At 37.2% G+C, this 14692-nt stretch overlaps 1 protein-coding gene across 2 annotated transcripts in view; it reads right to left on the bottom strand.

Moving 5' to 3' along the window:
* NKAIN2 (sodium/potassium transporting ATPase interacting 2) overlaps nt 1–14692 on the bottom strand; it is a 525151-nt gene that overhangs the window by 246707 nt on the left and 263752 nt on the right. For both annotated transcript variants that reach the window (XR_010439542.1, XM_064707983.1), the window contains exon 3: nt 2234–2314. Coding sequence is in view for 1 of the 2 variants with exons in the window: in XM_064707983.1 (XP_064564053.1) it covers nt 2234–2314 (81 nt within the window). In the remaining variant the exon portion in view is untranslated. The remainder of the gene's footprint in view (nt 1–2233; nt 2315–14692) is intronic.

Here is a 14692-nt window from a genome sequence, read left to right as displayed (position 1 = left end):
GTACTTGCTTAAAAGTTGGTCTTTATTCTCTATTTAGAACTAGCTCAGACCCAGTGCTTTTCTCAAGATTCCACATACCATTTCAAACAAAGAAAATACCCAGGTTTATTACCACAGATTTAAAACTGCAGTTATTCCCAGATGAAAATATAAATAATAAAGAAGATTCACTACAAGATTTATGAGTAGGCCTGAGAAACATTACACTTGAAATGATCTATTCTGTAAGATGCCTACATGTGTAAAACAGCCAGAGCCTCTGAAGGATCTAGAATGAGGGGATATGTTGTATCAACCTGAACAGTGGAGTATCTTTGCATTAGATGTATATTTCCAACATTAGATGTTCTAGGATATTTCCCATGTGGGGAAATCTTGACATAGCATTTGAGTTGAAAAGGAGAGGAGAATGATGACCCACATGTGAATTAGATCTTTTGTAGATAATGAGTTGATCTCTCCACCATTTTTTAAAATCCATTTTTCTCTGAACTTTTCTCCCTCTATTTACCAATTCTGGTGCTCTGAAAGCCAGTTGAAGTGGAAAGAATATACTCTACTGGGTATTTCAAGGCAGATCATATCACTGGAGCAAATAATACCTCTAGAGACCAAATAAAAGATTAAACTGCATTCAAATATAGACCTGAACTCTATGCCTGTTGGGGAAACATTCTAAATGATGACTTCAGAAAAAAAAAATTTCAAGGTTTAGGTACTCTTTTTGGCCTATTTTATTTCCAACTAGCACTTACCTGTGTCCTTACCCTGTTTTTATACCCACTGCTCAAACAGCTACTTCTCCTTCCTCCATTTTTCCCACCCCCATTCACTTCCTGAGGCAGGATAAGCATCCCAACATTTACAAGTTTAGGAATGCAGGTGGCTGAAACAAGCAGGTGGAAAGAGGGTGGATTGGGTAGAACATAATTGTACAACAGGTGCCAGGTTTGTTATACATCTTAGATCTCCTGGCAACAAAGAAAGAATTCTGACCAAATAAAAGATTATATATGCAAGTTCTTTTATTTGCTATGTTTTTGCCAAGTTTTTAATGAGATTTGGCCTGTCTGAAAGTATAAAACCAGGAAAGAGTAACATTTTACCTGCAGAAAATTACTTTACACCCTAAGGAAATGAAATTTTGATCCTTTTGAAGTCAGCACCTTTGAAGAAAGAGAATACACAGGGATGACACACCTTGTCTCTAGTAGTTTTTGTACTTTGGGGGTGATTTGAAAGAAACAACATGCAAGGATGTATCTCTGCCTCATTTATTCTTCCTATAATTGTGTTTAACCTTCTGCATAAAAAGGTATCAGTAACTCACAAAGGATCAGAGGATTACATCTGTAACTCACTGTTGGGCTAAATTCCCTATAATCAGGAAAAAAATTTTAAATCTGAGTCAAGAAAACAATATGATGTGTTTGACACGAGGGATTCTCCCTGATGGTCAGTTCATGGTACTGTGAGCATAATTCAGCAATAACTAGACTCAATTGGAGCATATTACCCTAAAAATAATTGTTGCCACTGCTAATCTTTTATCTCACAAATTCCCAGCTTTTTGGGAACACCTTGGAAAGTAGGAGTGCTGGTATGAGGCCATTAGCAACTGCCACTTTATGCATTATCACAATACCAATAAAACTCTATAAATATGTAATTCTTAGGAAAATATATTTTTGATATAGATTTTTACTATGTATAAGTGTTCAAGGAAAAATTCATACCAGAAGCCTAAACTTTAAAAACACTGATGAAGCCAAATGGCAACCTGTTCTGGCACCTAATTTACATCTTTAATTTAATGAAAAACTCCTTGTTTTACAACTATTATACTATGTATAAGACCCCTGAAAGGAATCCAGCTAAGTAACTGCAAGCTAAAAGGTACAATAAATACTTGTTTGCTCCTGAGATGTCAATGTTTTTTATTCATGAAACCATTAATTAATGTCTCTCACATGGGTGGAATTTGCATTGCAGGGCTACTGAGGGGGACAAAAAGAGGTAATTTTCTTTTAAAGAATATATGTAATTATTGCTGTGGGCATCAGAGTGTATACACTCATTACTGTCTGGTTTAAAAGTTTCTAACATACCCAGAATATTCCAAATTTACATCATACTACGACATTCATTTAGGTAGCACTAAAAGAATGAGTACAACAGAGCACAGGCTGGGGCATGTTAACAAAGAGTTGATGGCTTAAACATATCCAGCTACCTTTGAAAGGTCTCCAGCCTCCAAATAGAAGCAGATAACGAACACGTTCCATGTAACCCAAAGGATCAGCCAGACAGCATACTGTAGGGAGGAAGAGAGAAACACAGAATTAACAATTCCACTCTCAGCTGAAGTAAACTTAGTTCATTAGCTCAGTTTGAGACAAAACCAGATTATAAGTATGGTGCCTATGAACAAAAATGATACACATAAGAGAGAATTACAAATAAATTCTTCCCTTTCCCTGACAGGGTCTAGTGACCTAGTGAGTAGTCAGTCCCAGCAGAAAACCTGCATCTCAGCAAACAGTTGATAAATCTGACATTTAAATTTGAGACTAATCTCTATCTCTTTCATTGTTCAAATGGGTAATGCTACAATAAAGAGGTGTGTAATATCAATTATATTAATTATTAATAGTAGTTATTATGTAATTGTATTAATTATATTAGAAGTGCAGACCTGATCATTCATCTATAACTTACTAAATAACAGCCTAATTGAACTAGCCCTGGATTTTTTCAATGCTTCAGATTTAGTCTTAAGAAACCAGGCATATATAACCTAAATAAAATCAATCTACCTATCTATCTATCTATCTATCTATCTATCTATCTATCTACATACCTACCTACCCACCTACCTACCTACCTACCTACCTATCTTTTGCATTATTTCTACAAAATATGGGAGAATTCTGTGACCTTCCAAAGCAAGGTTCATAATTATTCAACACCTTCAGGAGACAGACTGCATTTTAAATTGCCACTTTCTTTGGGGTTCTAATTTTTTTTTCTCAGAATGTATAGGAGAAGCATTCTTATTTAAGCAATATCTGTTCATTAGTAGTTGCCAAACATCTTATTCATGTATCTGATATGAGTAATGGGATACAATTTTTCTCTCCTCCTGTCCACTCTTCTGCTTCTTTTTTGTATTCATAAAACCTTATGTGCTAGGACTGGAAAATAAATTCCCCTGCTGTAATGCTGAAGGATCCTGTACAATAAAGGCTGACCTGTAGTTGCTAATCTTATCTGATGATTGTATTTAAGAATTTCCCTTGACAAATTATTCCGTCACCTAATAAACATCAGGATCTTCAAATGTTTTTCTGCCGGCCGTTGTAGCCATCCTCTAGGTCCACAAATCAATTCTGCATGTTTGTTTATTTTTTTCCACAAGGGCTTGCATACATGTGAAATATGACAGCAATAGGACACCATTCCCTACCTGGTATAGCTGAGAGCTGCTTTCTCCTGCTATATCACCACCCCACTTTTCACAGGTATCTACACACTTACTTTTCATGATAAACAGCTGTTTGTCATGACAATCTCTTTCTCTTCTTTTACTAACAACATATGCAGGATTCTTCATGTATTCCTTTTGCAAGTGATGTTCTGCATTACCCTGTCTATTATTCAACATGCCATTTTCAACCTAATCTACGAGCTACTGTGAAAATAAAACAATTCTGCCATTTCCCAGAATTTAAAGTGAGACTATATCCAATATGACCAAAATTTAGACCTGTTGAAGTTCCTTTCTTTCATAGATAACAAAATAATTTCCAGCCAGCCTAGCTATTAGTTGGCCCATGGTCAGATTTTAAAAAGTTATGATAAAAATAGTTTTGATTTAATGGAAGCTAACACAGCTATAAATGCTTGAATTGCTTTATACAGAAGTAATTTCAGGTAATTTAAAGCATACAGATTACATATACTTTATAGGTCAGCTCTTTCTGGTCACAGATGACAGATTTATTTAGGTCAGGAGAACTCTCTGGAGGTCACCTGGTCCAATCTCTGCTTAAAGCACAACCAGCATGGATCAAGTTTTGCAAGGATTTATCCAGTTGAGGTCAGAATACCTCCAGAGATGACCCAGCTAATCCACATCTACACTTTGAATGCAGGCTGCTAATAAAACTTTGGAAAATAGAAACCTTGTTCAGCTGGAGAGTCTCAACAAACTCTTTTTTTTTAAACAAAACTTTGAGACATTGAAGAGACATTGAGACATATAAGCATTTCATTTTCCTGTAACTTTCTCACAGTACACCCCTCTTCATATGGAACATGGAGGTTTATAATTACAAAAAAGAGAAGAAAACATCAATTTAGATTCAAAAACCCTAATTTGGCTTTGTTAACCAACTTTGCAGCATTTTAACTTGTTGGGTTTTGCCAATTATTGTAATACTGTAATGTTATATATTCTTATGTAGATCATAAAAACACTCCTTCTGACATGTGAAAATAACTGCATTCCTTATAGTGAAAATTCTAAACACTGCACTTAGGTTGGTTTCTTAAAGAAACAAACTGTGCAATTTCTGTTTCCTTGAAAAATTTTTGTGCTACAGAAAAATTCTAAGCAAATTGGACAAAAGAATACAAGAAGATTGGAAGATACTTTTCCCACAAAGGTTTCAGGAAAATGGGCATACAAATGGAAATAGAAACTATTAAGTCCTTGTACAGAGAAGGACTTACAAAATCATCATTTATCAGTCAACATGAAGGGGGAAAATATGGGAGAGAGACTCTGGAAACCAGGTTTCATTAGGTCAGCTGTTCATAGCACAACATCTACCATTGGATGTAAGCAAGAGTGATGAAAAAGCTCAACGTGCACAGGACATTCAACAGAACACTCCAAGGAACTTTGCAACTGCTTGTGCCAGCAGAGAACCTTATTATATGAAGAAATAAAACTTTTCTTTTTTACAGCTAATTTATCACCAAAACATGGACACATTTTTCTGCCATTTAGAGAAACTCATTTAACAAGAATGTCTCGTTATTGGACTACAGATAAGGCTAAAAGTGTCTTTTAAAAGTATGTTTTAAACTTCTTCCTTTTGAAATGCCGTGTTAAGTGCTCGTTACCTGAATTTGATGGATAAACACTGAGTTTAGTTGCCTTGAAATAAAAGGATGTTTCTGCTTCCCATTTCTTCTTATTTCAGAGGCTTCAGATGTAGCTCATCTCTTATCTCTGCATCACATGCAGTCATAAATGCTTCTTGTTTTCTATGTGCTTCAGCAAATTGTTGAAGAAATTCAGCACTGAAGGTCTGTGACAGTGAACAAATCCCCCTGACACTCTCTATTATATGTATCTAATTAGAAGCACATTTTATAAGAGATCTTCAAAGGGCTATAGCTGTATTTTTTTCTTATATGTGGGAGTTCAAGTCAGTTGCATTATCTGACAGAAGCCACCACAATGCTACAGCAATCACATAACAGCAAGACAAGAACTTTGATGAGTACACACTTGACCAAGCAGGAGATACTAAGAAGGGGCACAGCAGTGACAATGAAGCTTATTATTTTTATGGAGATTCACACTGGAAAGAGGTATAACTAGGTTAAGGCTGAAGACTTGAATGGTAAACATGAATTTATAATCCTCTGCAAAGAATTTTCAGAAGAATCAGGTATTTCATGATTTATTGATGCTGTGTAGATACATTCACTGTGAACCATCACAAATGAATATAGGATGCATTCTTTTTCTTGGGGAATGGAAAACTAAGATATTAAAATATCTGTACCACTACTCAGAACCTATACATTTCTCTTCAGACTTCTGTCAAAGTCACATTATCTCCAACTTACTAACAGGGAAACTGGAGGTCAAAGAAATTAAATCACTTCACTTAATACCTAAGCCAAATGGAAAAATGATCACAAGGGCACAAGAAGCAAATGTTCAGGTAGGCCAACTGCCTTTGATATAAACACAGTCAGCAGAACTCACATCTAATACTCTTGTCACTCTTTGCCTGAAGGAGAAATATGTCCCTTACCTTTCGAGCATAAATAGCCACAAACTCTGATAGCTAGGAGTATTTTAAATTAAATAATTAATTTTTTTTTTCCCCAAAGACTTTACATGGCATTTCTCTTGCTTCCAAATTCTTTTGTGATATGTGAGTCAGTTACAAACACATTTGTCTGGGGGATACAAGGGTTGAGACCTACATTGTGGAAATTCAAAGCAATTGAATTGTCCTTGTCATTAACAATTTGCTATTTATTTTATTTTTAGAAATCTACAAAATTTTAGTTTCAGATTCTTCCAAATCTGAAAATATTCCCCAAGATCCTTCTATGCTACATTCAGGGAAAAGAAACGGAAGGAATTTCTAAAACTATAATTAGTACATTAACCACAGTCATTAAATATGTGATTATTTGTGCTATCTGGACAACAGTACTTGCACTGTTCAAAGATTACCTAGAGTCCAGCATATCTGGGAAGAACATGATTTTCCAGTAATGCAGTAAGAACTGTTTACGATGTAATTATCTTTGTTTCTAAAATTACTTTCCCCTAATTTCCCCAGTCTATGAAGATAATATCACTTAGAAATACAATTTTCAAACCTATCTCTTCCCCAGCAAATAAAGTGAAAAGTAAAAAGTGAAATTCTGAATACTTGGCATCCATATGCTACCTCTGCCCGTTGTTTCCATATGGCTGGAACTGATAGAATCCCCTCAATTCTCCTGTGAGAAGTCCATCTGAAGTAGAAACCAGAGATGGTGCCTACTAATAATTCACATGAAAGTCTTCCCTGCCCAGCAGTTATCTACAGGCCCCACTTGAAGAGAGCTCAGGGCCAAAACCAGTAGTCTTGACAACAAATAATATTCCTGGCAGCAGAGGACTTTGTGCAACCAGTTCAATTTCAATAAATGTTCACTGACATCCCTGAATGTACTGGGAAGCTCTTGCAGAATGACAAAATTATCTGGATTTTTTTTCAGTGCTCGTTGATTGTCCCAGCATGCAGCTTCCACTAGTTTTGCTTGGCTGAATTCTTCCTATCATTAAGACTTAGATATTTCTTGCTAGGTTTTTTTCATTTAATTTTAATCATGGCTACAGTATCAGAGTACTGTCCATCCTTGTGAGCATCTGCTTCTAAGCAAATATGAATTGATTCTGTAGCATCCATTTTGAGTTGCTGTAGTTTTCTGTCTCAAATTGCAATGACAGTTTAGTTTTCTTCTTGTGGTTATCAGGGAATTTTTTAACCCATTGGCACTGTGATTCCTTGACTCTTCAGTCTTTCCTCAGTCACACTTTTTTTCTATTTTCCTTTGTTCCTTCAGATAAAAAAATCTGCCTAATATTTTATTTCCTTGCCATTATACTTCAATAATTAGTGCCCTCTTCCAAGACTGACTGAAAGATGCTGAACTCTCATGTGTATCAGAACTGGTCACTACCAAACAGAAAGTTGCTGTTGGAATGCTTTTTTTCCTCTTGAGCAATCAGTGCTTGCAGATATAGAGCAAATGCTGCTTAAAATTTCTTTCCAAAGGCTTCCATGCAACCCATGGCTATGTAAAAACTTTCAAGTTCCTTGAACTCAGTTATAAACTCTGATTTTATGCTATTTGTTAACTCTATTTTCCCCTTGATGTGCATGAGAAGGATTCCTAAGCATAAAAGAGAGGATGAAAGTTGAGGCACGTTCTGGTCAGGTCATAAATGGACAAAGGCACAGCCCAGGGCCCAATATATTGATAAGATGTGCAGTCTGCCCTCAATCTACTCATGGCCAAGGGATTCTACCTTGAGTGGGACTCACTAGGCTTCTTTCTTATGGCTGCTTCTGTTTTCTTCCCTCTTCTTTGTGCCAGAATTATGGTGGGAACAGAGAGCACAGCAGAGATTTACTTTTTGTTATGAAGACATAGCTCCAACTCCTTTTGCATAAAATAAGTTGAATTTCTACAGAGCACATTACTGTCAGAGTACCATCCATCTGCCCACATTTAGATGTCTGCAATGCAGATGTCCTTCTCTGAGCAGCATCTAGATTCCATTACACTCAACTCAGAGGAAAGGCACTTTGAGGGCTCGGTTCATTTCCCAGTGTCTGACACAGATCACTCTACCCTTGCTGTTTGGAAAGCCAAGCTTTTAAGAAGCGAAATTCCCAGTGTCACAGAGCCCATTAAAAATCTTGTACTGGTGACATAAAGAATAATACAGTAACACTGCACTATGCAGATATATGCTCCTTCTTTTTCCCCACATAAACAAAAATACCAAAGTAATTTAAACATCACAAGGGTAAAATATCACTGATGGACTGCTGAAGAGACATGTTCTGAGAACTACTGTTGTTTATATCCTACACTTCCTGATGGTCCGTTAATGCTTAAGTTTGAATAATTCATTTGCTAATTTCCTGTTAATTTGTTAATTTCCTGTTTCTTGGATTCATAGCTCTTTAGGTTTTAGTGCAAAAGATTGAGAAAAGTGGTTTTTTGTATTGCATCATGTTCATTTGTCCTTCAGCTTCTAAATCAGTGTCCAACTACACCACTGAAGATATAACGCACAACACTAAATGACAAACTTCCATTCCAAGAACCACGAACAACTCTGGAGATACATCAGCCCACTCATACAGCTTTCCTAAGGAAGATAAATAAAATTTTCTCAGTGTAGTCACTATTCTTACAAATTATAATAATAATTTATTTCAATATGATGCTAGAAGAGTGAATGGACAAAATGCAGAACTTGATTTACATTCTAGCACTGTAGCACTGTTCAGTCAGTTACAATAGGGAATTACAAATAGTCTGGCTCCCCAGATGAAAGTACTCTGGAACTAAGTTACTTTTAAAATTAAGTTTTCTTTAAAAAAAACATTCTTCTTCCAAGAGAGGAGCAAAGAAATTTTCTTTGTTTCATTTCAAATATTTTCTTATTTTCTTGGTTGGAGTTTTTTTGTTGTTGTTGTTGTTGTTTTTGCTGTTGTTTGTTGTTTTGGTTTTGTTTGTTTCTTTGTTTGGTTTTGGGGGGCAGTTTGATGTGAATTTGGGCTTCTTTTGCATAAGTATGTTACAATTGTTGTGCTTTTTAACAAAAGTGTACTTAACATATAAAGAAAGTAAGGTAAGGCAGAAATTTTAACAGGACATATTTATTTTATCTTTTGACATAGCAGTAGAAATTTAATTGGTTTGGCTTCACTCATCTATCAATTCCTGTATATCTTTTGATCACATCTTTGCTGTGAAACATTTATCAGCAGGAAGTAACTTCAAATATCTGAATACTCAGTGTACTGCAACACAGTACATATCCAACCAGCTGCAGACACATGAATATACATACATACATTCACAATGGATTGATATTTTTCCTCTTATTATTTCCATACTTTTTCAGTATGCTTTCTTTTGTTTGTAGAACAGATTATAAAGTCTCTCAAATATAGAAATTACTAATTAAATGTAAGTAACAGGAAAATGATAGTTCTCATTTAAATAGAACTCAAAACACTTCCTTTATAACAGAATTCTTGTTATATCTCTGTATTTCAAGACATAACTTGAGCTGGTTACACAACAGGCAACCTTAAAATAGCACTGCATTGAACCTTTTTTAACCTTTCTGCTTCAATTCCAATATTAATCTACCAGGATCTACTTCAAGAGCTACTAGCAGTAGAAATCAATGCTATTCAAGAAATAAAAACCTGAAATAATGGCATTGAAAAGACATTATTTTTTGACCAGTTCTAATCAGCTGTTAAATTTATATTAAAGTTGACATAGGAAAAAAAATAGAAATCAAAATGATGTGATTTTGTTATTTGGTTCTTCAATTAGTGCTAGAAATATTTTGAAATAAGTTTTTCAAACCCTACCTTCTAGAACACTCCTAGAATTTCAAGTCCTGGATTTCCTTAGAGGTAGTACATAGTTATCAGTGTAGAAATTGCATTCAAATGAATCCAAACTCTCTCTGATGGATACATTTGTTGTAAGAAATCTTAGGGGAAAGTTGCAGAAATTGTTATGGCAAAATTCCACTCTATCTTGTGGCTCTCCGGAACATTTTACCAATTAGTTACCAATGAAAAAGAAACATGAATAAGATCACTGGATATTATAAACTGCTTTATCAAAGGCTTAATCTAAGAGCCAATACTACTATGGAATAACCACATTGCAAAATAGAAAAAAAAATTAATTAAAAAAATTCCACAAATTTAGCATGAAAAGAGATAGGTGGCAGAATGGTTTAATATATACAAGTTTGCCTCAGTTGTTAAGAAGTATTTGAAAATGTGCTCAAGAGGATTATGTAACTGCTTTTCTGCAGAATATGTGAATACTCCCTTGCCAAGAAATGAGGTTGCCTGTTACTTGCCATTGCCCAGTCCAGGTGTGTATCAGTGGGCACTACACAAACTGAGTTTTGGACGACACAGCAAGATCTAGAGGTCCTGATCTCACAGTAAAATCTGGAGATCCTAATCTCAGTGTTTAATCCAAACATGGCAAATTGAACACAAGCCAGCAGTGCCCTGGCAGCCAGGAGGGCCAGCCCTGTCCTGGGGGCATCAGGCACAGCATCACCAGCCAGGCAAGGGAGGGGATTGTCCTGCTCTGCTCTGCACTGGGGCAGCCTCACCTTGAGTGCTGGGGGCAGTTTGGGTCACCTCAACATAAGAAGGATATAAAGCTATTGGAGTTTATCAGGAGGAGGGTAGCTTAGATTGAGAGAGGTCACAGCAGCTGAAATTACGTGGCTTGTTCAGCTTGGAGAGGAGGCTGAGGGGGGACCTCCCTCCAATACACACCTTTGTCACAGAAGGTTTTGGCTGGTATAGAGTCAATTTTCATCACAGTAGCAGGTTGGGAGCAGTGTTTTGGATTTGTGCTGAAAATACAAATGTTGTGTAGATAGTAACAGAGATGCTTGCATTATTGCTGAGCAATGCTCAGACTCACAGCCTCCTTTGCTTCTCGCCCCACCCACCAGAGAGGTGCACAAGGAAGTGAGAGGGGACACAGCCAGGGCAGCTGCCCCCAGCTGACTTCAGGGCTATCCTACACAGCATGGCACCATGCTCAGCATACAAAGCTGGAGGAAGAAAGGGGGAAAAAATTGAGAGTGACACATTTGTCTTCCTGAGTCAGTGTTACATGATGGAACCCAGCTTTCTTGGGAGGTGAATATCTCCTACCCAGAGGACAGAGTAGATAAATTCCTTGTTTTGTTTTGCTTCTGCGCATGGCTTTTGCTTTACGGAAAGCTTTGGTTTTTTTCTTAAGTTTTTATCTGCACTCATAACTTTTCATTTCTACCCTTCCAATTCTCTTCCCCATCCTACCAAGGGAGAATGAGCAGGCAGCTCCCTGGGGCTGAGTTGGTTAAACAAGTGTGTCAGGGAAATTCCTGTTGGACACCAAGGTTCTTTACAGAGGATGGTCAGCGGGACTCAGCTCCCAGAGAAGTGGTCATGGCACCAAGCTTGTCAAGAGTTAAAAAGTCGCACCATCGCGCTCTGCTGATGGTGCTAGTTCAGGAGGCCAAGCTGATGGCCCAGCCCCTGGCAGGGCAGCAGTGCTCCTCCACGTGGGCTCTGGGCTGTGCTCACCTTGCCACATGCCTGCATTCCACCCAGGGTAAGCCAGGGTCACCAGCTGGGACCCCTTCTCCCAGCCCTTTTCAGCCTGAGGCAGTCCCAGGTGGAATCTGCCCATTCTGCTGAGCGGCCAGCCCTCAGCAGGAATACTTTCACTTCCTCCAGTTTGAGCTGGACAATGTGCAGTGAGGAAGGAAAGGTGTTCTTGTCAGCTAAAATAAACCTATAGACACATAACCTCACTGTAATATAACAGGAAGGGTTTCTCACTGGAAAAGTGGGAAGCAGTAATTTGCTTCAGACGTTAGCAATTGATGGAGCTAGACATGTATTGACTGTTTCCTTGGTGTCTCTGGGCTTTTCAGAAACACCCAAAAAGAAAAATCTTGATTATAATTCAGTCATTGAACAGTTTATTTTAATGGAACGTTTAGCAGCTGTTCCCGTTTGAATTCTCGATTAAAAATACAAATCAGGACAATCAGAATTCTTTCAATGTTCATTTTTAACAGAGTGCAAAAAGTAAAATCAATAGCTACTGTTGCTAGGAACAGAAGTCTACTGACATTTATTTAGATTCTTTTATTGATGCCTCAGTATTTGAGTGCCAACTACAACTATTTATAAAGGGAATCCATCCTCCTCAGAGAATATACTGAAATGCTTGCTAAAACTAAAACAAAGCCATTTATAATAACATCTTTTTGATAAATTGAGATGGTTTTATTCAGCTTCCCAGGTATTGTTTTCCTCCTTCAGTTTTCTTTGTCTTAATGCCTTAGCAGACAAAGTCATGAGGATTCTGGTGGTTGAGTCCATAGAGCTGTGAGTGTGGTCTTTAATGTTCACATTCCAAAGCAGATATAATTTTAACTAAAGATTTACCACAGGAAAAAAAATGAGGACCATCAAATTCTTTCTTGCCTCTCTCCAAACTGTTTTTTTGCAGCACAATTTTTCAGAAATTCTTTGGCCACTCCAAAATTTTGGAAAAAATTGGGACATGGCTAAGATACTAGGAAACTTTGTGTTTCTGAGTTGCAGAATTGAGCACACAGACCTTCAAAGTCATTGGCTGGCAACTCTGTTTTGGGAGGTCAGTAGCTGCTTTGACATTAGCAGTCAATGGCAAAGGTCATTTTCCATTATTTGGAGATAACACACAGGAACTGGATCTGCAGAGGGTTTCCAGCCAGCCATGCCATGGAGCCATGGAGACTGAATTTTGTTCAGGAGTTAAGCTGGCTGGAGGAGAGGGAGCCAAATTCAGGAGGCAGAAAACCCAGCCTCATGGAACAGACACATTTTCCTTGTGTAGGGGGTGCCTACCTGTGAGAGCATCACTGCTCCCACTTCTGTGGGACGGACTCTGGGAGTGAGTCCAATGAGCCACAGCCAAGGGAGAGAAGACAAAGAATGATGTTCCCTTATTCCCTTCTAGTAAATCAGATGGGCAAGACTGCCTGATTGACAAGATCAGTATGTTTTAATACAACATGGGTTTTTCAGTCTTTTTCAATCCTGAATGTATTGAATTAAACAAAAGAGGAATCTGAAGTTTTAACAATGAATGTAGACACACAAACATCGCTTCCAAAGAGGGCATAAAATACAAAATGGATTTAATTTTATAGTTTCTTCAGGGAGATTTAGGACTATGTTTTTCTAAAAAACATAATTTTGTGTTGAAATCAGACTGCATACATTCAAATGAAGTACTATTTTAAAAGCATTTTCTTTATCAGTCAATCAATCTCTGATTTTTCTCAAATCAGCAAAACACATTACAGTTTGTTTGCTCATTGGAAGCATTAGGGCCTTCCTCACGGAGTTTTATACCTGACTCGGTGTACAAGTTTGCTCTGTGTCACTCAGGAAACAAAGTAAGTTCCTTGTCTTAGATGATATTAGGGAAACTGCCTTTCCCTTTGCTTTGAACTGGCATCAAAAAAACTTTAGCTAAAAATATTCCATGCCCTAGGTTTTTGCAGTTCTGAGAAGAAACTAGAAATAAAATCAGATAATGTTGTGGTCCAGCCCTCTTAATATACATAGACTGGTCAAATTCTATTTCCCTAAATGTGATATGATTAAAGAATAGCATATTGTTCTTTATTCATGCCTTTGAGAGTGTTTCTCTTATGGCATCACCTCCAAATCCTTTTATTGGTAATATTATGGTAAATGTGTGTCTCTGATTGTATTTGATTTTCTTTCTCTTAAAGTACCTATTACTCCTCTCCTCTGCATATCTCAAATACCCTGAAAAACACTATCACTTTCTGGAATTTTTGTTTGCTTAGTTTTGGGAGAAACATGTAGCTGTTTAGAGCTGGGGAAAGTTATTGCTACTATTTCCTTTACTGGTAACCCTCTTGTTCAAAGTATCTTCTAGGTCAAGCATTCACAAAAAAATCCCTATAATTTATAAACAAACCAGGAGAAAAGTCTCAAACGCCATTCAGAAGTAAGGCTGGCATCTCTGTAACTACAGATGCAAAAAACTCGAGACATTTAATCGTTAAGACATCACTGACTGGGAAGCCTGCCACCAACATCCACACTTGATGCACATACATTGTCTTTTGGCTCTCTGCAGCTATGCCCATCTGCTTTGGTGGCATGGTGCCTGCTTATCAGCTAGTTGGACGGTTTCAGTACACAGAGGTGCCAAAAAAAGGTTTTACATGGGTAGCCTGTATAGCCACAAAAGTGCCATTTCTTTTGTAGGAAGAAACGCTAGAGCTGAGATACTAATAGACTGTCTTTGTGCTTTTTTTTTCCTTCTTTTTTTCACTCACTGAAAATGGGTCTTGTCATCACCATTTTTGTACCTCTTTTACAAACAAAAATGTGGTACTGGGAGTGAAACAGAATAAAAGCAGATAAGACACTGATGAGCAAAGCCACTATGAAATAAAATGAGAGTAGGGCAGCTTGTGAGTATAGTTTAAGTATTGTGCACCATATGCCTCTAATCCTAAGGAAAAAAATAAGGCAAAAATACATACTCATCCCATTTTACAAAATTTGAA

Source organism: Zonotrichia leucophrys, chromosome 3, assembly GCF_028769735.1.
Source record: "Zonotrichia leucophrys gambelii isolate GWCS_2022_RI chromosome 3, RI_Zleu_2.0, whole genome shotgun sequence".
Classification (NCBI taxonomy): Eukaryota; Metazoa; Chordata; class Aves; order Passeriformes; family Passerellidae; genus Zonotrichia; species Zonotrichia leucophrys.
This window is presented reverse-complemented; position numbering and strand designations above follow the sequence as displayed.